The sequence below is a fragment of the Macrotis lagotis genome, chromosome 7, assembly GCF_037893015.1.
Source record: "Macrotis lagotis isolate mMagLag1 chromosome 7, bilby.v1.9.chrom.fasta, whole genome shotgun sequence".
Classification (NCBI taxonomy): Eukaryota; Metazoa; Chordata; class Mammalia; order Peramelemorphia; family Peramelidae; genus Macrotis; species Macrotis lagotis.
Genome location: NC_133664.1, coordinates 215,026,892 through 215,052,100, shown reverse-complemented (window position 1 = coordinate 215,052,100; position 25,209 = coordinate 215,026,892). Strand labels below are relative to the sequence as shown.

General features: G+C 34.0%; 1 protein-coding gene across 5 annotated transcripts in view; it reads left to right on the top strand.

The window, feature by feature from the left end:
• LRRK2 (leucine rich repeat kinase 2) overlaps positions 1 to 25,209 on the top strand; it is a 262,718-nt gene that overhangs the window by 211,449 nt on the left and 26,060 nt on the right. For all 5 annotated transcript variants that reach the window (XM_074194833.1, XM_074194832.1, XM_074194831.1 and 2 more), the window contains 4 exons: positions 13,708 to 13,808; positions 15,504 to 15,694; positions 21,338 to 21,498; positions 23,040 to 23,210. In XM_074194833.1, the coding sequence (XP_074050934.1) occupies positions 13,708 to 13,808; positions 15,504 to 15,694; positions 21,338 to 21,498; positions 23,040 to 23,210 (624 nt within the window). The remainder of the gene's footprint in view (positions 1 to 13,707; positions 13,809 to 15,503; positions 15,695 to 21,337; positions 21,499 to 23,039; positions 23,211 to 25,209) is intronic.

Here is a 25,209-nt window from a genome sequence, read left to right as displayed (position 1 = left end):
TTGTGCAAATAGAAGCTATGCCTTAAGTGGAATGGCCAGCTACTTTAACAATCTTGAGTTTCTTGGAAGTGTTTACACACTAAATTCATTTACTTTAAAAAAAATCCCTTTAGATTTAGAATATCAAATAAATTAGTTGCACAAAACATCAGGTTCAGAAAAGCTTGGATATTCAGAGTCACCTGAACAATGTAATGTGAAGATTTGAATTATCATTAATTTATAGTGCTTGAAAACTTGCACTTTTAAATTGTACTTTTTTTTGAATGAAAAAAAATTTATTAAGCACTTTATATGTGACAGTTATTACGCATAATTTCAAATGGATGCATGCAGAAAATGAAGTAAAACCTTTAACACTAAAGTAGCAAATCAATAACGATATCTATCATAATTTTTTATTATATTTAGATATTACAAAAAACAAAGGATAAAATTCACCCCTTTAAGTTACACAGTGCAAAATGGAAGCACCTCATTGTTTCAAAGGTGCAAAATCAAGAAAAAATGCATTAAGTACAATAAATATACTCAAAATTATTTAAATAATATTTCCTGATATATTGTACTTAAATGATATATAATAAATTGTACTTTTAAAAAACTATTAGCAAATTGAATATCAGTTAGCATTCAGGATAAGCAGGCCTAACAATGTTGCAATTGTTTATCCCAAGCTTCATTACTTAATTCAGTTAATGGAAAAACCAAGACAGAATAGAGCTATGAATTTGCAACTAGTTTGTGCTTATGGCACAAATAAGTAAATTATATACTTTGATATTGTATTTTTCATGATATAATACTGCTTTTTTGTACAATTTTTAATTATACAATTCTTTTACCAGTCCAAAAAAGGAGTAAAGAGTTAATCCAAAAGACACATTACTGCAATATTGATTTTATTTGGTTTTACAAGGATAATCCCTAACCTCTAGTATACATACTTAAACTAAAGCATAAGACATTTATATTTATATTTAATTCTGAAGAGTGACCTGAATAAGAATTATAGCAATTCAAAGAAAAGATTACTTGAGTTGGAAATGGATGTAGCATTTTCCCTGTACAATGAAGGCCTAATAATTCTGACAATTTTTGACAATTTGGAGAGGAAGTCATTTGGGAGAAGGAATGATCTAAACCAGGCGTGGGGAACATCTGGCCCTCTATATAAGTCCAGTAGCCTTGCGCTGCCACAGCACCTGCTGATGCTTCTTGAAATTCAATAAATCTAAAAAAAAGGATGAATTAATTAAAAGTTTGCCTTAATATAGCAGGCAAATGATGCTTTAAATATCCAATTGACCCTTGGCAGAAAAAAGTTCCTCATCCCTGTAAACAAACATTTAATTTTTCAGTTCTTTGTGACCCCATTTGAGTTTTTTGTGGCAAAGATATTGGAGTGGTTTGCTATTTCCTAATCCATCTCATGTTACAGATGAGGAAACCGAGGCAAACAGGGTTAAGTGATTTGCCAGGGTCATACTTCATGTCTGATACCAGATATGAACTCAAAAGAATGAGTTTTCCTAGCTTTGGGCCCAGTACTCTTATCTGGCTGCCCCTAAATAAATACAAGGACATATTTTTAAAAATTAAGGTTTTTCTCTGTAAATGATGAGAATTCCAACTTAGCCAAAGCATTTAGCTATCTTTAAGGGAATGATGAGATAGAAAGCTTGAAAGAAGTTTCTTTAGATTGCATAGAATGATAAGAACCTACTATGGAATTTGGACTGTATTTGACTGGGGGGTGGGGTCATTGAGGATGTTTAGATCCAGAGGAGTGACATGATTAAAGTATTAATTTAAGATCATTTTGTAGCCTTGAGGTGGCACAATAGATTATATTGGAGAGGATTTGAAAACAGAAAACTATTACAATAGTCTTGGCATGAAATGAATGATGAGTCTAAATTGGAATGTTGGAAACATAGAAAAAGATAAATTGAAGTATATTGCATGGTAAAATGTAAGACTTTGGCAGTTATTTGGATGAAGAAAGCAAAAGACACAGATTCCTCGAATTGCTTTCAAAATCTCAAAGTTTCAAAATTAGGAGAAGTAATACCATTAATGAAACAGGAAGATTTGATTGAGTAATATATAATAGGACTGGAAAGGAAAATATGTTAAGAAACTTAAATGCCAGAAGAATTTATATTTTCTTAGAGGTAATAGTGTGCCACTGGACGTTTTTAACTCAAGAGTGACATAGTCACAACTGCGCTTTAGTAAAAACTTTCTTATATCTGTAAAGAAGATGGATTTTAATTAGACTTGGGTTGATATAGCAATTAAAAACTCATTTCAGTAGTTCAGGTAATGGATTGGATGAATCTTAATTAGAGTGGTGTTTGTGTGGGTGAAGAGCAAGTATTAGAAGTGAGAGATGTTGTAGAGTTAGAAAAGGCAAGATTTGTCAGCCAATTAAATGTTTGGAATGAATGAGGAGCTGAGAGAATACTGAAGTTGAGAACCTCTAAAACTTCAAGGATTATGGTTTCTTTGGCAATACAAGTAGGGAAGACAAATGAATGTGGAAGGGAAAATAATGAGTTTGAGTTGAACATACCTGTGGGCTATAAGTCTGATGATCAGAAAAAGAAGAAAGAAACTAGAGGTGAATATATAGATCTTAGAGCAATCTGTAATCTGATAAATAAGCTCAGGGGAGTTGGTAAGAAAATGTAGACATAGAAGAAAAGGGGATCCAGAATTTATGAGTTAGTCTTTGATCAGTTAAGTAGATTAAAAAAAAAAGAACTGAGAAAACCGTCTCATGAAGACAGAAGAGAATTCTCTAGAGATGAGGATAGTCAATTATGGTAGAGAAGTAAGAAGGATGAGACCTAAGAAAAGGAAATAAGATGTGGTCTCTAAAAGGTCTTTGGAAACTTTGAACAGAGTAATGATGTAACCTATCTTGCAAAAGTATTAAGAATTTAGTAAGAAAAGAAGTAGAGGCAATGAATATAGGCAGTTTTCTTCTTACAGGTTTGACTGAGAGGACAGATATAGGATTAGAGAGAGTTTTTATAAAGATAAAGGAGATTTAGGCTTGGTTTTAGGCATTAGGAAGGAACCAGTAGAGAGAAGTTGGGTATTAGAGTGAAAAAGGATAATTGTTGAAGAAATACTCTGGAGAAGGGTAGGAAGGACTGAGATCAAGGGCTCATATAGAGGGTTGGGTTTGGTGAGTCACCATTACAATAACCTCCTTGACAGCAGTCTCTGGAACATCTACACCAAACACAATCTCCTCTAAAAGCCATCTTACCACGGTACATTGAGCAAACAACTAGATGGTGCTTTTGATAAGAGTGTTGGATATGAAGTCAGAAGGACCAGAGTTCAAATCTAGCCTCAGATACTTAATTACTTGTGTGACCCCCAGCAAATCACTTAGCTTCTGTCTGACTAAGCTTCCTCATTTGTAAAATGGGAATAATAATAGCACTATTCCAAAGGTGTGATATGAAGATAAAATGCAGAAATTATTTGTAAAGCACTTTTTTAAACTTTTAAGTGTTATATAAATGCTGTCATCATCATCATTATGAGTACCTGCTCCTTTTTCTACTCTTCCATTCCCTTTCCAGTTCTGTGAACCATTATCATTTACCTTTTCCAGCATTCCTGGATGAGGGTTTATCTGTCTATTACCCTTTTATGTCTCTTGCTGTTCTTAAAACTTTCTGTTCCAAACTTTCCCTCTCTTTTTCTCTTATCACTACTCTAGTTGTTTTTTTTTTCTTTTAGAATGTAAGTGCCTTAAAGTCAAGGACTGTCTTTGTCTTGTAATGTTTAATAAATGCTTTAATATTAGTTTGTTTATCAGGACCTGGAATTAAAGAGGAGAGAATGGTAGATTCGAGAATAATGAAAGAAATAGAAGCTTATGGCTGGTTAAGTAGATTTTTAGGGTTTTTTTTTCAAGGCAAATGGGGTTATGTGGCTGCCCAAGGTCACTCAGCTAAGTAATTATTAAGTATCTGAGGCCAGATTTGAACTCCAGGACTCCTGACTCCAGAGCTGGTGCTCTATCCACTGCACCACCTAGCCACCCTGGTTATGTAGTTTTTAAGTAAATTTTCATTGGTGGGTAATGTTGGGAAAGGGCATGTTGTAGAAGACTTAAAAAGAAAAGGTTTGAATAATCACTTGGATAATCAACTTAGGAAAGAACCAAAGGACTCGGTTGAGAACAGATAATATAAATTCATAGTAGTCTAGGTAGATGTGTTATTTCTTTTAATTCCATTCAGTAGTAATAGAGAATGTGAATGGTGGGATTAAACCAAGTCCTTGGAACAAGAGAGAGGAAGTTGCAGTGGTTAACCCAGGAGTATTGTTTGGCAAGTAAGAAAATTAAGCTAGATATGGGTATATGGACCAGGAAAATAATAAGAGGTCATAATATGGACAAATGTTTAAGAGGAGTGAGGCATAAGGAGAAATACAATCAAAGGAGCTTATGATCAGTTAAAGAGGATTCGAAGTTCTTGTTCATAAGAGTGAGCATATGTGAATTGTGTAAAACCAAGGGTAAAATGATCCATATGTATAGCTGAGGAAGAATGAAGTGGTAGGTCATGGGAACAGAACAGATTTTGGAACTGAGATATTAGAATTATAGTATTAAGGTTGAAGATGAAAGGAAAAAATAGGAACTTCTTGAAAAGGAGAAGAAAATGTCCTGAGATTAGCAGAGATCCTTGTCACTAAGATCTGAATTGGATGAAATGGTAGAAAGAATGTCAAAGAAAGAATTTTTTGAGTAATGATGGTAAGGGGGAGAGTCTCAAAGTGTAAATCAGGAGTAAGGAAGTACGGATTCTGACTTCCCTTTCAAAAGTAAAATATTTAGGAAAGTAGGTACCCATCCATGTTGGGCCTGCAAGAATAAGAACCGTACAACTAGATCTAGTACAATAATTCAGGTTAGAAGTGAGGAGGACCTGAAATAAAATGAAATTGTATGAATGTAGAGAAGGGAATGAAGAGAAAATGCATTACAAAGATAAAATTCAGTCAGAGGAAAAGATGTTTGTTCAATGAAATAGACAACTTCCAAAATTTCCTGATGAAAAGACCAGAACTGAATAGAGAATTCAATTGTCAAATACATGACTCAAGAGATTCCTAGAGGTAAATGAAAACAGGAAGGAAAAAAAAAAACAAATGTTTGTCAAGACCATCAAATTGTATACAACTCTAAAGGGAAGATATAACACTTATAACCAGAGAATTGTACTTCGATTAGGATAATTAAAGGGTCGAATATAATTTAAGAGATTGAATTTAGCGGATATGGGTATGGTTGTGGTTTAAAATCATGCATGTAGTTTAAAAAAGCACTGATGAAAACTCTAAACATAAGTGTCTGAATTTCCTTTGACCTACTTTAGTTCTGCTGTACTCACAAAGCTTAGCACTTTCTCTGATGAGGGCATCATAAACTGGGCAATCCTGAGTCTGTGTCTTCCTTAACTTACAATCAGTTGTAAAGTTCTTAAGTGAGATTTCAGAGTGTCCCAGTACTTAGAATACTTTGAGATTTTTATGGTTAATTAAATCAGGGTTGAATTTAATCCATACTTAACAAACCTTTAAGTTTCTTAACAAACTTAACAAACCTGGGTGGAGAGGTGGGGGGGATTATGGGAGAAAGTATGCTTGTGGAGGGGTACAAATAGTTCTTGAAATTATTTGACTTTGGATGATACTTTGGCTCATGAGGATTGTGTGTCCTTGGAGGGCACTTGAAAAGGGGATAAGGTAAAAAAATAATTATAACTTGATATAATTCAAGACACTTGAAAATTGTACTTCTAGGGGCAGCTAGGTAGTTCAGTGGATAGAGCACTGGCCCTGGGGTCAGGAGTACCTGAATTCAAATCCAGCCTCAGACACTGTGTGGCTGTTGTGTGGCCATTGGCAAGCCACTTAACCCCATTGCCTTGCAAAAAAAAAAGGAAAGTGTACTTCTAATGAGACAGAAGAGGGGAGGATACTTAGTGACTGAGGTAATGCTGCTTACCAATCAATGATCTGTGATGGCACTTTGATAACACTTTAAACTTATCGAGCAATCAATTAATCAAGCTGTGATTGATGATACCTAATTAATAGTACTTGAGTGATAACACCAGATTAAGAGGGATAAAGATTTATAATTTTAGAGGGCAAGAAGGGAGGGTATGAACACTGAGTAAATAACATTCAACAGATTTGACCAGAAGACAGAAAAAGCTACATTATCATTTGGATTTAAACATCTGTCCTACTCTTTAGGGAAGGGGGGGAGGGAAGGGAAAGATAAGAGAAGAAGGGAATGATAAAAGGGAAGGCAAAGAGATAAGTGAAAATAAACTGAAAGTTATATTAAAAAAAGTTAAAAGGGACAGGTAAAAAGGGAAGGACAAAATTTTGGTGAGGAGAAATAAGAGGAAAGGAAAGAAAAAATATAAATGAAGAAAGATAGCTTGGAGGGAAATACAGAATTAGTAAACTTAACTGTTAATGGGATAGGATGAACTGTCTCATAAAACAGAAGTGGATAGCATAATGGATTAAAAACAGAAACCTACAATATGTTGTTTGCAAGAAACACAGGGTAAAGGTAAAAGGATGGAACAGAATATATTATGCTTCAGTTGAAGTAAAAAATTAGAGGTAGTGATCCTGATCTCAGATAAAGCAAAAGCAAAATCAATTTCATTGAAAGGGATAAGGAAAGAAACTACATCTTCTTAAAAGGCACTGCAGGTAATGAAGCTATATTATTATTAAATATGAATGCATCTAGTGGTATAGTATCCAGATTCCTAGAGGAAAAGCTGAGTGAATTACAAGAAGACATAGACAGCAAAACTTTAATAATGGGGGATCTCAACTTCCACCTCTCAGAACTAGATAAATCTAACCACAAAATAAACAGAAAGGAAGTTAAGAAGATGAATGAAATCCTAGAAATCTTAGATATGATAGATCTCAGTAGAAAATTTAATGGGAATAGAAAAGAATATAACTTTGTCTTGGCAGAACATGGCACCTTTACCAAAATTGACCATGTACTAGGTCATAAAAACCTTATAATCAAATGCATAAAAGCAGAAATAATAAATATATACTTCTCAGATCATGATGCACTAAAGATTACATGTAATAAAGGTCACAGAAAAAAACCCAAAACTAATTGAATACTAAATAACTTAATTTTAAATAATGAGTGGATCAAACAGCAAATCATAGAAATAATAATTATACCCAAGAAAATGATAGTAATAAGATATCATACCAAAATTTATGGGATGCAGCCAAGACAGTTTTGTTTTTGTTTTTTTCAAGACAATGGAATTAAATGATTTGCCCAAGATCACATAGCTAGGTAATTATTAAGTTTCTAAGGCTGGATTTATACTCCAAAAATCAAGGGAGAGATTAATAAAATTGAAAGCAAAAAACCCATTGATCTAACAAATGAAACCAAGAGTTGGTTTTATGAAAAAGCCAATAAAATGGATAAACCTATGGTTACTCTGATTTAAAAAAAAAAGAAGGCAACCAATTTACCAGTATCAAAAATAAAAAGGGTAAACTAACCACCATTGAGAAGGAAATCAAAGAGATAATTTGGAACTACTTTGCTAAACTGTATGCCAATAAATTTGACAACCTGAATGAAATGGATGAATATTTTAAAAAGATACAAATGTCCCAGATTAACAGAAGAGTAAATAATATATTTAAATAACCCATTTTAGGAAAAAATATTAAAGAATCCATCAATAAACTCCTTAAGAAAAAGTCTCCAGGTCCAGATATTTACAAGTAAATTCTGTTAAACATTTAAGGAACAATTAATTCCTATTTTACATAAACTATTTAAAAATATAGGAGAGGGGCAGCTAGGTGGCATAGTGGATAAAACACTGGCCTTGGAGTCAGGAGTACCTAGGTTCAAATCCGGTCTCAGACACTTAATAATTACCTAGCTGTGTGTGGCCTTGGGCAAGCCACTTAACCCCATTTGCCTTGCAAAAACCTAAAAAAAAATATAGGAGAAGGAGTTATGGCATATTTTATGACACCAACATGGTACTGATACCTATGCCAGAAAAAACTAAAACAAAGAAAATTATAAACCAATCTGAATGAATATTGATGCAAAAATCTTAAATAAAATTTTAGCAATAAGATTGCAGCAAGTTATTACCATGATAATACACCATAATCAGGTAGAATTTATACCAAGAAGACAGAGATGCTTCAATATTAGGAAAATACTCAGCATAATTGAACATATCAATAGCAAAATCAACATAGAGCATATGTTATCTCAATAGATGCTGAAAAAGCCTTTGATAAAATACAACATCCATTCCTATTAAAAACACTAGAAAGTTTAGGAATAAATGGAGTTTTCCTTAAAAATAATAAATAGTTTCTATCTAAAGGTATCAAAAAATATTATATGTAATAGGAATAAACTCAGAGCATTTCCATTAAGATTTGGGGTAAAACAAGGATTTCTATTATCAATATTACTATTTAATATAGTATTAGAAATGTTAGCAAAATTAGCAATAAGAGAAGAAAAAGAAATTGAAGGATTTGGAATTGGCAGTGAGGAAGCAAGACTTTCACTCTTTGCACATGATATGATGAGAACTCGAGAAAATCATCTTAAAAACTCCTTGAAACAATTAACAAATTCAACAAAGTAGCAGGATATAAAATAAACCCACATAAATCATCGCATTTCTATATATAAACAACAAAGCCCAAGAGCAAGAGATAGAAGAGAAATTCCATTTAAACTAACTGTAGACAGCATTGAATACTTGAGAATTTACCTCCCAAGACAAACCCAGAAACTGTATGAACTGATTTAAAAAAATGTAAAAGAAGGTGGACCTAGCTTTACCAGATCTAAAACTACACTATAAAGTGGCAGTCATCAAAACTGCCTGGTACTGATTAAGAAATAGTCAATAGATCAATGGATTAGGATAAATTCAAAAGAAACAGTAGTAAATGACTTCAGTAGTCTTCTGTTTGATATACCCAAAACCATTAGCTTCTGGGCTAAGAACTCACTATATGACAAAAATTGTTGAGAAACCTGGAAAATAGTATGGCAAAAATTAAGCATAAATCCATATCTCAAACCCTATATCAAAATAAGATCAAATTGAAACCAGGATTTAGACATAAAGGACAAGCTCATAGATAAATTAATAGACCAAGAAATACTCTTAATTGTCAGAACTATGCAAAGGGGATGAATTTATGACCAAACAATGAATAGAGTACATTAGAAACTGCAAAAAGAATGATTTTTGACTATATTAAATTAAAAAGGTCTTGTACTAATAAAATCAGTGCTGCCAAAATTAGAAGGAAAGCAGAGAGGTGGGAAATAATTTTCACAACTAGGAGTTGTAATAAAGGTCTCATTTCTAAAATATGTAGAGAACCACATCAAATTTGTAAAGTTGCAAGTCATTACCCAATTGACAAATGGTCAAAGGATATCAATAGACAGTTTTCAAATGAAAAAATTAAAGCTATATATAAACATATGAAAAAATGCTCCAAATCTTTATTGATTAAAGAAATGCAAGTTAAAACAACTATGAGGTATCACCTCACACTTATCAGATTGGCTAAAATGACAAAAAGGGAAAATGATGAAAGTTGGAGAGGTTGTGGAAGGATTGGGACATTAATGCATATGCTAGTGGAGTTGTGAATTGATCCAACCATTCTGGAGAGCAATATGGAACTATGCCCAAAGAGCAATAAAACTTTGACACAGCAATTTCAATTCTATGCCTATATCCAGAAGAAATAATAAAAAATGGGAAAAGTCCTGAATGTTTCAAAATATTCATAGAAGCTCTTTTTGTAGTGGCAAAGAATTAGAAAATGAGGGTATGGCCATCAATTGGGGAATGATTAAACAAGTTTTGGTATATGAATATTATGGAATACTATTGTTCTATAACAAACCACAAATGGATGAAACATGGAATGAATTACAGGATCTGATGTTGAGCAAAGGGAGCAGAACCAAGAACCATGTACACATTAACAACAACATTGTGAGATGATCAGCCCTGATGGGTGCAGCTGATCTTAGTAGTTCAGAGAGCTAGGACAACCCTATTAGGCTGACTATGAACAATGTTATCCCCATCTAGAAGAAGAAAAACAAAAGAAAACAAAAATAAAAATTCTTCAGAATCTGATGAACACTACATTTCACTTTTTTTAAAAATATGAAAATGACTAATCTGTAAATATATTTAACACAAATGTGTATGTACAATATTAACCTAACTGTTCAACACTAAGGGGAGGGTACAAGAAATTTTTGTAACTTATAAACATACATATACATATGGATGAATGTTGAAAAACTTTCATAACATGTATTTGGGCAAATAAAATATCAATAAAAGACAAAGATAAAATTCAATAGGCTTAGTAACATTGTATATGGGAAATGGTTGATAAGGAAAAAGCAGAATGATTCCTAAGTAGCAAACTTGAATCTGACCAACAATATAGTGCTACCCTCAACAGAAAGGTGATTGTATCCTTTTCTTTTCATGTTTCTTTAATCCCTTCTCCACTAGTTTCTTCTTACATATCTACAAATATTTTTAATTGTCATCATAAAAAAAAACAAAAAGACTTCCCTGAATCTACTAAGCAGCTAAATTTTGCAATGGATAGGGCCCTGGGCTTGGAGTCAGGAAGACCTAACTTCACTTGTGAGCTCAGATATTTACTAATTATGATACCCTGGGCAAATCATTTAACCTCTGTTTCAGTACATGTCTTTTGAGAGGATCAAATGAGATAATATTTGTAAAGTACCTTGCAGATAGTACCTGGTGAATAGTGAGCGCTTAGTGAATGCTTTTTCCTTCATTCCTGCTATCCCTTTTCCTTCCTCTTCCAAGCCTCTATTCCACTGGCTCCTTGCCATGTACTTACAAATATGTTTAAAGCTCCCCAAAAGCATACATTTCTCTTGAAGAATAGTATCTTTTCCTTTTCACTGAAAAGAGGGTCATCTATATCCCATTCTTCACTACCAGTTCTCTTCTCTCCCCATCCTAAACTAGAATTTTTCTACACCCCCACTATTCCTATCTAATCACCAAATCCAAATTTAGTACTTATCCTCATTTGCAACAATTTTTGAACTTTTGTCTTGCAAAATACTCTATTTTTATCTACTTTCCTCATTCCTTGTTTTATTGATCCTGTAAAATAGGTATTATGCAAGGATTCTTTTTTTAATCACTTTTTTAAAACCTTTAACTCTCTAACTCTTCTAAACTCTTTTTTCTGACAATCATATTCAATCTTATATTATTTTAAGAAAGATTTAATTTATTTTGAATTTTACAATTTTTCTCCTAATCTTGCTTCCCTCCCCCCACCGCCCACAGAAGGCAGTTTCCATGGTATGCATTGGTCCAAGTTGGATGTGATGAGAGAGAAATCATATCCTTAAGGAAGAAACATAAAGTATAAGAGATAGCAAAATTACATAATAAGATAACAGTTTTTTTTAATTAAAGGTAATAGTCTTTGATCTTTGTTCAAACTCCACAATTCTTTCTCTAGATACAGATGGTATTCTCCATCGCAGATACCCCAATATTGTGCCTGATTGTTGCACTGATGATGGAATAGGCAAATCCATTAAGGTTGACCATCACCTCCATGTGGCTGTTAGGGTATACAATGTTCTTCTGGTTCTGCTCATCGCTCAGCATCACTTCATGAAAATCCTTCCAGGCTTCCCTGAATTCCCATCCCTCCTGGTTTCTAATAGAACAATAATGTTCCATCACATTTATATGCCACAGTTTGTTAAGCCATTCCCCAATTGAAGGGCATTCACTTAATTTCCACCACAAACAGGGTCAAAAGAAATGTAGTAAATTGAGAAACAATTTTTACAGCTAGTGTTTCTGATAAAGGACTCATTTCTAAAATATACAAAGAACTGAGTCAAATTTTTAAAAGGACAAGACATTCCCCAAGTCACAAATGGTCAAAGGATATGCAAAGACAATTTACATATGAGGAAATAAAAGCAATCCATAGTTATATGAAAAATTACTCTAAATTACTAATTATTAGAGAAATACAAATTAAAGCATCTCTGAGGTACTATCTCACACCTCTCAGAAAGGGCAATGATCAATGTTGGAAGGGATGTGGGATATCTGGGACACTAATACATTGCTGGTAGAGTTGTGAACTCACCCAACCTTTCTGAAGAGAAATTTGGAATTATGCCCAAAGAGCAACAAAAATGTGCATGCCCTTTGATCCAGCAATACCACCACTGGGTCTGTACCCTGAAGGGATTATGAAAAAGGATAAAAATATCACTTGTACAAAAATATTCATAGCAATATCATATTTTAACAATATTTATGAAAATTATTCCCAACTTTTTATTTTTCTGTTTTGCTTTTGAACCTCAGAATATGTAGGACATTTCCATCTGGAAATTGTTCTCCCCCCCCCCCCATCCTCATTATCCAGTTCAAATATGGCTATCTTTGATGCTTACCCCTCTGTGATGAAATCTTGTTGATGCCACCTCAGAAATCTCTTCTATTTACTCTTCCCCAACCCCAGTACAACTTTGTTACTACTCAATAGTAACCTGAATTAGACCAGGTCTCTTGACACGTTTTCCTACATTTCTTTTCCTTTTCCCTTTCAAGCTGTCCTGCATAGAACAGCTAGAATAAAATTTCTTATCGGGTTATATTACTCCTATATTCAATTTGAGGATGGCTAAGTGGTGCAGTGGATAGAGCACTGGCCCTGGAGTCAGGAGTACTTGAGTTAAAATCCAGCCTCAGACACTTAATAATTACCTAGCTGTGTGGAATTGGGCAAGCCACTTAACCCCATTGCCTTGCAAAAACCTAAAAAAAAAAAAAATCATTTGCCTCCTTTTCAAAACCTTCTTTAATCAGGATCAACCCTATTTGTTTTACTTTATTCTAGGCAATTTATACTCCAACTAAACTAAATACTTTCCTCTGTCTCTCTCTTCTTCCTCCCAGTGCTGAATGTTTTTTAAATTACCTCCATGCCTTTTAATCATATTATTCCCTATCTTTGAATACCTTTGCCACCTTCATCTTTGCTGGTAACTTACCTGTCCATTTAAAGTTCAACACAAGTACCGTGTTCTTAGTGAAATCTTCTCTGATAGCATATTTGTGGTGATCTTTTTCCTTAGACTTTATATAGCACTTTTCATTGTTCTTTTCTAATATGCTTATAGAATATTGTATATTATAGCTCTCTTTGTGTCTTATCTCAGTGCTGAATACAATGTTTTTATATGTTGTACATATTTAATAAATATTTGTTGACTATATTGAATTTTAAATGCTAGCTGAAAATTGAAATTCTTGTTGAAAGTTGAATTTGAAATGTTAGCTGAAATCATGAGAGTAAATGAGAAAAGAGTTCCATAAATGGCCAAAAATATGCTAAAAAACTTGGAAAATGCCAAATTTCCCAGCAGTCAGCTAAAGAGATACAGAAAAACAAAGAGCATTTATTTTCAGCATTTTCTAGAAATAGGATTGATTAGACTATATTTTAATGTGATATTAAAAGTATTTTATGTTTTTGCAAAAGGTGATGGTGGTTTCGGATCTGTTTATCGTGCATCCTATAAAGGAGAAGAAGTGGCTGTGAAGATTTTTAATAAACATACGTCACTTCGTCTATTAAGACAAGTATGAAACACTGCCTTTCTTGAACCCTCATTTAAAGATAGATACCATTTTTCATTTAGAAAATAATTATGCCTTTTCTTATTTAAATTAAGAAAGAGTAGCAATTCATATTAATGGAAGGATACTAAAATTCTATAAAATGGAAAAATCATCAAAAAAGTAGTATGAACTTCAAAATGAAATGTTCACATTTCTTCTTAAGATCTGCACAAGAAAATGAAAAAAAATGACAGGCCTTTTTGAGGAATCCAGGATGAATTCCAATTTTATTAAAGCTTATCTCATTTTATTTATTGTACTACTATTTTTCTTTTGAATAGGCTTTTTTATAGGTGTCATAGTCTTATCAAAATGGCTTTGATTTGAACTGGCTCATTTTTAAACTATTTTACATACTTATTGATAAATCCTGTTTAAAATCCATTGGCATGATTAAACATTCAAATATGTAAATAGTAATTAAAAGGAGACAATTAAATTTATAAATAATAATAATAATGATCCCCAAAACACAAAGTAACAAACTTCCAAACAAAAGCATTAACAAAAAGCCAAAAAAATTAAGGAAATAAGTGATTAATTTACTATATGATCAAAGAACCAATGATCTTGTGTATAAACTTAAATAAGACTTTCCAAAATTTGACCTTTTTTCCTTTTAGTTCAGCTTTATTATATGAGAAAAAATTCAATTTATGTCTTCTAATATTTCTATAACTATTTCTATGTATTTGTCATTCTATATAGCATAATAATACTATACTGAAGTCATATTCCTATTTATTGGGTCATGTAGTTTGTTTCCAAGTATTTTTCTCCTTTAAGTAATATTACTACTTCCACCAGGAAAATTTGCTGTTTCTTCCTGTCAGCAGTTATTTTTTTAGAATATAAGCATAAAACTGGGTTTGCTAATTTTCAAACTCCTTATTTTATACTTTCATATTCCTATCCAAATTTTCCTGCCAATGGTTTTTATGTTGATTTTTAATAATTTTGAACATTTTTATTTACAAGTAGATGTTTGTCAGTTCTCTGACAATTTGGACTGAAAGATCAAACAAAGCTCATACTAGTGGTTATTAATAGTTTGTTTTTCTTGTCTCAAAGAACTTAAATTTCTTATTTATGTAAAATCTTATTAGTTAACAGTGAATGAAGAATGAGGATCCCTCAGGTCTAACTATATTTTTATTTCTAATTCCTGGACCATCATATCTACCTTTTCTATGTATCAGTTAAGAAAGAAAGAATTTGCTACCTTCTCTCACAGAATAATTTTTAACTTAAGTAGAATAATGTGTATGTAGGTATCTTGAACTTCTAAGTTCTAATTCTTTTTTCCTTTTCTTTTCTTTTCTTTAGATTTTTTTGCAAGGCAATGGGGTCAAGTGGCTTTCCCAAAGCCACACGGCTAGGTAATTATTAAGTGTCTGAGGCCGGATTTGAACTCAGGTAATCCTGACTCCAGGGCCGGTACTCTATCCACTGCACCACCTAGCCACCCCGAGCTTCTAAGTTCTAATGAAAGTTTCAATTCATCTCAAACTTACTTTAGGCCTAATCATTTAAATTTTTGAATGTTAAATATTCTATATTAAATCCTGAAGTAAAAGAAAAGTAATTTTGATACAGATGTATGTGCATTCCTTACTTACTCCAATTAATTGGAATTATTATTTTCAACTTTTATAGGAGCTAGTAGTCCTTTGCCACCTCCACCACCCTAGTCTGATATCTTTGCTTGCTGCTGGTATTCGTCCCCGTATGTTGGTAATGGAATTAGCCTCGAAGGGTTCCCTGGATCGGTTGCTTCAACAAGACAAAGCTAGCTTAACCAGAACACTCCAGCACAGGATAGCACTACATGTTGCTGATGGCTTAAGGTAATTACTTTTACTACCAGTGAAATGGGGACAAATCTTGAAAGTTTCTCTTTTAGGTTTATGTAAAAGAATATTTTAACAAAGATATTTTCTGAATAGTAATTTCTATAGTAAAAGAAAAAAGAAGGAAAAATTTTATTTCCTCTTCTCTTTGGAGTATATGTATATACAAAATATATACAAATATATGTAGAAAACATATATATATATATATATATATATATATATATATATATATACACATATATATATATATTCACATTTCCCCATGGTTGAAAAAAATAAGAAGTTTTTGATGGAAAAATAGATAGAGCTTTGGAAAAAAATAAGAAAGACTTCAGAACCAACCTAAGATACTTATAATCTGAGTAACTGAAAAGGTCACTTAACTTAAGTCTGTCCCAGTTGTCTCATCTGTAAAGCATGGATAATTACAGCAATTACTTCCAAGACTATTGAGGTCTAGGTGGCATAGAGCACTGGCCTTGGAGTCAGGAGGACAGGAGTTCGAATCTGGCCTCACATCCAGGGCCATCTCCCATTGTCCTGATTCTTACCTGAGGCTGGTGACTTAGCATAGCATCCCCTCACTCAAATTTAATTCACATGCTTGTCATGGTATCATCTCCCTGATGTCATGATCTTCTTTGAAAAAATGAAGGACAAACAATCAAGATTATTGGAAAGCTTAAGGTAACATATACATATATATATGAATATATATATTCTAAGACATTTTACAGAAGAGATAACAGATGACAAAGTAATGTTAATTAAGTATTTTCTTAAAAGAGAATGATATATTGTCTGTGGCTAGAGCACAGAAGATTCTTATTTTGGAATACAAGTGGACCATCAATAATGTCGGCCAAAAAACCCACAGGTTCATAAGACATGTTACAACTGAATTTATTACAAGAGAAAGGCACATGCATGAGGGAACTCCTTGTACCAAGGAGCCCAGAGCATACAGTGAAAGCCTTACACATTTAAAGGGAAAAGGGGAAATTATAGAGGAAGGAAAAAAGGACTTAATCATTTTCTGAAGAGGAAGAAAAGGCTATGGCAGTCAGCATTCTTTAATAGGATGATTTCCTTATCTACATGAGTCCCATTTGCACAAAACAGTTCTCAGTACAAATTGAATGGCACCTATCTTGACTTCCAAGGTTGCACAGGGAATCCAGTTTGGGGTGCAAACAGCAATTTAGATTAATTTAGGATAGGGGCTTTGTATTTGACATGTTCAGGTCCTCCTGCCTACTCTGGGTTCACTGTGTCTGGAAAATATGGCAACTCAAGAAGACAAGTAAGTCAGGCACTATGGTAAACATAAAGAAAGTCAAAGAGAACCTTTACACTCAAGAACAATGGGAGAGACAACACACTTTTCCTCTGAAATTCATTCATTCTATATTTATTACCCAAATCAATATTCAAGTAGCTATTGTCTACAGACCTCCAGGACACTCTTTTTTTCAGTGAGTTCTGTCCTTGACTCAGTCTTTCTCTCACCTCTTTATCTTTATCTCCTCACTCACACTTCTTCTACGTTTCCTTCTTATTATCAAGAGTTCCACTTTCTAGTCATCCAAAATCATCCTTGACTTTTAATTCTTATTACCCCAATTTATGAAATCTTGCCATCACAGCATTTCACATATCTGATCCTTTCTCTCTAATCTTACATCTTTAATTCAGGTCTTCATTGCATCTCAGCTTCACTCTTGCAATAACCTCCTAATTGATCCACAGATTCATTTTTCCTTACTCCAATCTATCCTTTACATAACTGGCAAAGTGCTTTTCCCAAATTATAGTTTGAAGCATGCCAACTTTTTCCCCACTCAGTAAACATCTATGATTCCCAACTGCCTCTAAATAAAATATAAACTTCACTGTTTGGCATTTAAATCCTTTCATGACCTTGCCCAACCTTCCTTTCAAGGACAAGTGCATATATTCCCCTTCCCATATCTTACAACCTAACTTTTTTGCATTCTTGCTATTCCTCATACGTTCCATTCCATCTCTCTTCTCTGTGACTTTGTATTTGGATCAAATACCACCTTCTAAATGAAATGCTTTCCTGATTCTCCCAAACTCCTAATGTTCTTACTTTCAGAATTACCTTATATTTATTTTCTGTATATTCTTTATATACTTACATATGAATATGTTGTTTCCCTCAATGAAATATAAGTTCTTTGAGGGAAGGGATTATTTAGTTTTAGAGACAGCTGCATGTCCTTGGGCAAATTGCTTAGCCCCTGTTTTACTCAGTTTATTCATCTGGAAGATAGGAATACTTTCCAGGTTATTATGAGAATCAAATGATAATGATAATATTTGCAAAGCATTTAGTTATTACCTAGTTACTATATAAATGCTAACTGCTATTGTTTATAGCATAGTTATTGGCACATAGTAAATAAGATCTTAATAGATGATTTTTGTTTGATTGATTATCACCTCCTTATTCCTTTAATCTGTACCTTACAAGAAAGTCACAGTAAGATTAGGCAGCCCCTGGGTGACTGAGCAGCTCTTTTAAGGATCACATTGCTCAACTCCTGATGCAAGGAAAGAGTTAAAAGTTACCCTAAAAATTGTCTGTTTACCTAATCCTGGCCTGATTACTGTAGGTGGGGTCAAGACAGTGTGGTCAAGACACCAAAAAATCTAAAAAAAAAGCTTCTTCAAAGAAGATTCCAAACATCACCAATGCATGGAATATATGCACACTCATAAGCAACACAAGACCTGAAAGAAGAACAGCTTTTATTGTGAGAGAACTCAATATGTATCATATCCAAATAGCAGCCCTGAGGGAAGCAAGACTGTGAAATGAAGCCCAGCTTACTGAAATCAAATGGTAGAGACATTTTTCTGAAGTGGCACAGTATAGGAGTAGGTTTTGCAATCAAAACTAATCTAGTCAACAAGCTTGAATGCCTAGCAAATGTACTGAATGACAGACCTGTGACAGTGAGATTGTTACTTAATGAAAAACACCACACCACCATCATCAGTGCCTAAATCTCCCACCATGATGAACCCTGAAGAAGTCAAAGAAAAATTTTATGGACATCTGGAGACTCTTATCATCCATGTACCAAAAAGCTTATAATTCTGGATGACTTCAATACTGGAGAAGGCTCAGAACCAGACATGGCAGGGAGTTCTTGGGAGGAATGGAGTTGGAAACAGCAACAGTGGACACCTACTACTGAAGATCTGTGCATCTCATGACCTCATCACAAACACTGTCTTCTGTTTACCTAAATGCAGTTAAACTTCCTGCATGCACCCTCTTAACAAACATCTCTATCTAATAGACTATGTAACTGTAAGGAGAAGAAATAGACAAGGTGTGAGAGTTACAAAAGCAATGTGTAGTGCAGAGTGTTGGACTGATCACAGACTCATCCTCTCCAAGCTAAATATTCGCATCCAAAGCAGCAGCCCCAAGGCAAAATGACTACTAGAATTAATTTAAGATATAAGAGTGTCTCTCTGAATGGGAACAGTTTGTTGCTAACTTAGAAGGAAAACTGAGCTAACAGACAGTTAGCAAGAGTAGAGCAGAAAAGAGTGGGCAGCTTTCAGAGATGTGGTACCCAATACTGCAGTTGCTCATCTGGGTCAGAACACTTGCAAACTGGTGTCTTGAAAATAATAGGGAAATACAGAAGCTGCTAAATGAAAAATGAGAGCTCCACAGGGTTTCTCAGCAAGATCCATTTCTAAAAAGGTAGCATTTAATTCCATCAAAGTAAAGTAGAAGCAAAGTTTAGAGAAATGCAGGACTCTTGGCTCAGTAAGAAAGCAGCTGAAATTTAGTTTTATGCAGTGAGTAACAAACCAAAGTTCTTTTATGCTTGCCCTGAAGACTATTTATGTGCCAAAGATCTATGGTGTATCTCAACTATGTTTGTATATCTAAAGGTTTTGATACCATCGGTTGTGAGGGTTTATGGAAAATTATGTCAAAATTGACTTGCCTGGAAAAGTTAATCAGGCATCATACATCAATTCCATAGTGATGTGCTTGCCCAGATTCTGAATACTGGATGATGCTCTCAGGATTTCCTGGTCACCAATGGAATGAAACAAGGATGCTCCTTTGTTTTTTGGCATGAAGTTTTTGACCATGTTATCAAACACTTTCTCTGAGGATGAATATGGCATCAAGGTCAGCTACTGCACTGAAGGTAAATTCTTCAACTTGAAAAGGCAAGATCACAGTGGAGGAAGTATTGGTGCATGAGCTTCTCTTTGAAGATGAGTGTGCACTCAATGCAACCTCTGAAGCTGAGATGCAGCAAAGTATGGATCAATTCTCTGTGTTAATTTTGGTCTAACAATTAATACCAAGAAAACACAGGTGTTCTATAAGCCAGCACAACATATACATGGAACCATTGATTATAGCAAACGGAGAAGTTTTGAGTACTGTGGACAAGTTCACTTACCTTGGCAGTGTCCTTTCCAGGGAGGGACACTTTGACAATGAGGTTGACCCATGCTTTGTCAGAGCTAGCTCAGTATTTGGAAAGCTCTGAAAGAAAGAGAGAGAGAGAGAGGAGGTATTATGCTAACTATCAAACAAAAGGTCTACAGAGCTGTTGTGCTGACCTCATTGCTGTATGCCAGTGAAACCTAGTCAATCTACCAGTACCATGTCAGGAAACTGAGTCACTTCTATTTAAATTGTCTTAGGAAGAGTCTAAAGATCACCTGGCAGGAGGAGATAACAGACACTGAGGTCCTTTCTTGAGCTAAACTGCCTAGCATTCTAACATCACATCAGTGAGGGTGCTATACTCTATGAGGAAAGGCAAAATTAAAGCAGCTCAAAGGAAATATGACATCATAAGTTTAGAATAAACACCCCAGGTGTTCACATGGACTATTTGTGCCTGACCTGTAGTAGAACATTCCAAGCTTGTCTGATCAGTCACAGACAGACATACTATAATTTGTCTCAAACACAGTGATATTATTTTGGTCTTCTTCAATAGCAAAGGTCAAGAACCAACCAACCAGCCTTACAACTCATTACCTTTTTTTGTCAGGAGGACTTCCATGTCATATTGTTGACTCACTAAACCCCCAAATTACTGTCTTCTTTGCTTCTTCAGTATCATATTTTGAAGCTGTTTTTTTCACTTGGGAAAAAGACTTGAATTTGTTTTATTAGAATAAATGTCTTCTTGTTTGTCAAAACATTTTTGGATGTTGACTGCCATTCCATGTTTTAGCTGAGCATATGATAATTATTTAAATTTGTTAAATTATTATAGTATGCAACAAAAAATTTCTATTGGATTTAACTGTAAATTTAACATTTAATTGGGAATTTTAATGTCTCATAGACTTAGACTAGAAGACTTAATTAAGAATAGAAGTCTTAATTTATCACTGTAATAATTATTATATTACTAGCATTAGTAATTACAAGTAATTAGCATTACTGATTCTAATTCTTCTTTTAACTTCGAAAATTAACTGTGATATAAAATAACCAATTCACTAAATATTTATGAGTATGTTCATTTTAATTTGGGAATTACAACCAAATTATTTTACTGTAACCTAAAAATGTTTTTCAAAATCTATCACTTCTACTTTATCCAACAGATATCTCCATGCATCAATGATTATTTACCGGGATCTGAAGCCTCATAATGTACTGCTTTTTACGCTATATCCCAATTCTGCAATCATTGCCAAGATTGCAGACTATGGAATTGCTCAGTACTGCTGTAGAATGGGGATAAAGACATCTGAAGGAACAGCAGGTTTGTCATAAAAGAGAGGTTCTATCTGCCTACTATTTTTTGGAGGGAAGGAGAGGATTGTGATTTCATTTGTATAAGAAATTTCCAGTAATGAATACCAAATAACAGCTGTTCTAGCAGTCTTAGAGACTGCTAGGGCCATTGAGAGGTTCAATGTTTTTCCCATGTATACACAATCCTCTATCAGAAATAGCATTTAAACTCTTTGTGATGCCCACTGTCTCCTTACAATACCATACTGCCTATTTGAAAGGATAAAACATGTTCTCAGTTGGAATGTTCTAGAGCAGGGATGAGGAATATCCAACCTGCGGGACAAATAAGGTCTGTGAAATTATTTTGTCTGGTGCTGCCATGGCAACCATAGGTTCAACTAAAATTCAGTAAATTTAGGAGTTTTTTAGGGGTGAATTAATTAAATGTTTGATTAAATATATAACTTTATGTTGATAATGTTTTTATGGTCCATGAATGATGTTATAAATAACCAAATGACTTGACAGTAAAAAGGTTCTCAACCCCATTCTAGAAAATGAGTAATTTTTCATCTGTAAAAAGAAGGGGTTAAATTATAAAACCTCTTAGTTCTACTTTCTAATTTTTAATCTTCTATTTTATGATTTCAAACTGAACAGAAGTTAGTATCACTCCATTAGAAAGCTCTATTTAGGGGCGGCTAGGTGGCATAGTGGATAAAGCACTGGCCTTGGAGTCAGGAGTACCTGGGTTCAAATCCCGTCTCAGACACTTAATAATTACCTAGCTGTGTGGCCTTGGGCAAGCCACTTAACCCCATTTGCCTTGCAAAAAAAAAAGAAAGAAAGAAAGCTCTATTCAAGTTGGCACTGGTTCCAGAGAGTTAACAAATTTGTTGCCCAGCATCCAAATGATAAATGCAGAAGTATAATCCAAGCCTAGGTACTCCTTACAAATCTATCATAGTTTCTAATTCACCTTGCTAGATGAAGGCTGGATAGCTTTCTTATCAAGATGACATATCACATGAAATTGGTCAGAATAGCACACATAATAGATGGGAGAATTAAGATCAAAAAAAAGATTTCATCAGGCTAGAAGCATTGATTTAATGCATTAATATTTATTGATACTGAATAGTGCCAAAAATATAATTCTAACAATGAGTTCAGATTAGTTGCACAGGTACAGCATGGTAAAAAGACATGGCTAGACAGCATACTGGTCATGTGGAAAAAATCAAATGGGTTTTAGTATATTGTAAACCCAAACTCAGCATATAATCTGAAGAAGGCCTAAGAAGGATATGATAGTACTCTACTAGCATGTACAATGGCCACACTCTAATAGAACAATCTACAAAGTCTAGGAGAAGTAGTGATTTGTACAATAGAACAAAGGGCTCATAAAGAGAATTATACCAAGTCAGAGGTATTACTTCTGTATTTTCACTTAACTCAAGTTAGAATCAGAACTCTTCCCTCTTAATTCTTAGTCTTTTTGCTTTATATTCTATGGTTATCATGCTATAGAATATAGTTCTTCACTGGTATGTTTATTTTCAGGATTTCGAGCACCTGAAGTTGCCAGAGGAAATGTAATTTACAACCAACAGGCTGATGTTTATTCATTTGGCTTACTACTCTATGACATTTTAACAACAGGAGGTAGAATTCTTGAAGGATTGAAATTCCCAAATGAGTTTGACGAGTTAGCTATAAATGGGAAATTGCCAGGTAAATCCTGTTTTATTAATAGTTAATAATTTTTAATTTAAAGAACTCTACCTTTATAATTCATTGATACATTGATTCAATTCGATAATCTTTTATTAAGTGCCCATTATATTAATATATATTATAATATATATGTTATATTTGTGAAGTTCTAAGGATATGAAAACAAAGACAAAATAGAACCTGATCTTGATTTTTTTTCTGAATTCAGTTCATACATTGTTTAAGTGGTTTGCATAAATTCTATTGGGTCATTTTGTACTACTTTGTCTGTGATTTGCACTATGCTTGAGATGCTCCTTATCTCTGCCTTTTGAAATCTTTCTCTTCCTTCAAGGATTAGTTGTTATATCCATGAAAAAGAGAAATAATTTCTCCAGGTGAAAATTATTACTTCCTACTCAAATTTACCTAGAATACATGAATAAATGACTCTTTTTCCCCAGCAAATTTTGAATGGAGAAAATATATTTGAAGTAAAAAGACTCAAGTTCCCCCACTTACTTGAATTTCAGTTTCTTCATCTCTCTATGGTCTCTTCTAGCACTGAATCTAAATCTGTCATCCTATCATTTCCTATCTCCTTCTTGTGAGGAATATGGGGGTGTTTGGGTTCCACAAGAATGTGAATTGTTAGTTTACATTACAAAGACTGGGGTCTGCCTATATTGTTGTCTATGGGCAGGTACTGAATTAAAATAACTGATTTAGCCTTAATCTCATCAAAAACTGATTGCCCCACCTAGTTCTAAATTAACCTAAGGTCTTTGACCTTCTCCATTTTTCTTGTTCCAGGAGGTAGCTGTTCTTGATCATTCCTATAATGAGCAGGGAAGGGAAAATGTATAGGGACCAATGTATGGATTAGATTGTGACCCCAGCCAATGTTTGGCTGGAAGGGGCAGGAACAAAGTCTTTCAAACCCCATAGAATATGTAACATTTTTGAGATTCCTCACCCCCCCTTCCACTTTGAGAGAGGTGTGCCATTTATTAAGATGTCTTAATAAAAAGCCATTTTAATTACTTTGGTCTTGTACTTATTGGTAGACATGTATTACATACTTCTGTCTGATTGTCATATCCTCACCATGACCTCCATATTTCTTCTGCTCCTTCTGTATTATTCTAATCCAACACTTTTTCTTCTCTTGCTTCCCTTCCCAACTGACATTGCAGTTAACCAGTTCAATATTATACAACTGCATCCTCCACCTTTAAATCCCTTTCCTCTTGTCCAAATATTGCTCAGACATCATCTTGGATTTTTTTCCTACCATTCCATCCTGCTCCTCCCTTCTTTTTCAAATCTCTTATTACTTAGATATCTCTGCCATTTATCTCTTTCTTCACACCTGTCTCAAAGAAAGAAATGACTTTAATCCAGCTTCTAACCTTAACCCTCCACCAAAACTGTTATCTCCAAAGTTACCAGTTATTTCTTAACTAAGATATCCAATGGCCTCTTCTCACTTCTCAATGCTTCTTGATCTTCCTTTAGCCTTTGATTGCCAGCTTCTCTATGACACTCTCTTTTCTCTAGATTTTTGAAACACTGTTCTCTCCTAGTTGTCTTTCTATTTGTATGACTGCTTCTTGTCAGTCTCCTTTGTTAAATCCTCATCCAGATCATGTTCTCTAATCACAGGTGTTTACAGGGTCCTAACTCTGGCCCTCCTCTCTTCTCCCTCTATACTTCATATGGTGATCTCATCAATTCCTATGGATTCAATTTCTTTCTCCATGTTGATTATTTTCAGTTCTACCTATTTGGCCTCAACCTCCCCTGCTGACCTCCAATTTCTCATCTCCATTGCTTTTCAGACATCTGGAATCAGATGTTCAGTAGACTTCTGAAATTTAATATGCGTAATCTTTTTTTGTGTCTGCCTTCCTCAGGCCTCTCCTCACTCCAATTAAACATGGGTGTACTGCAGAGTTCTGTACTGGGCCCTTTCCTCATCACTCTGTACTATTTGAATTTCTGATCTCATCATCTC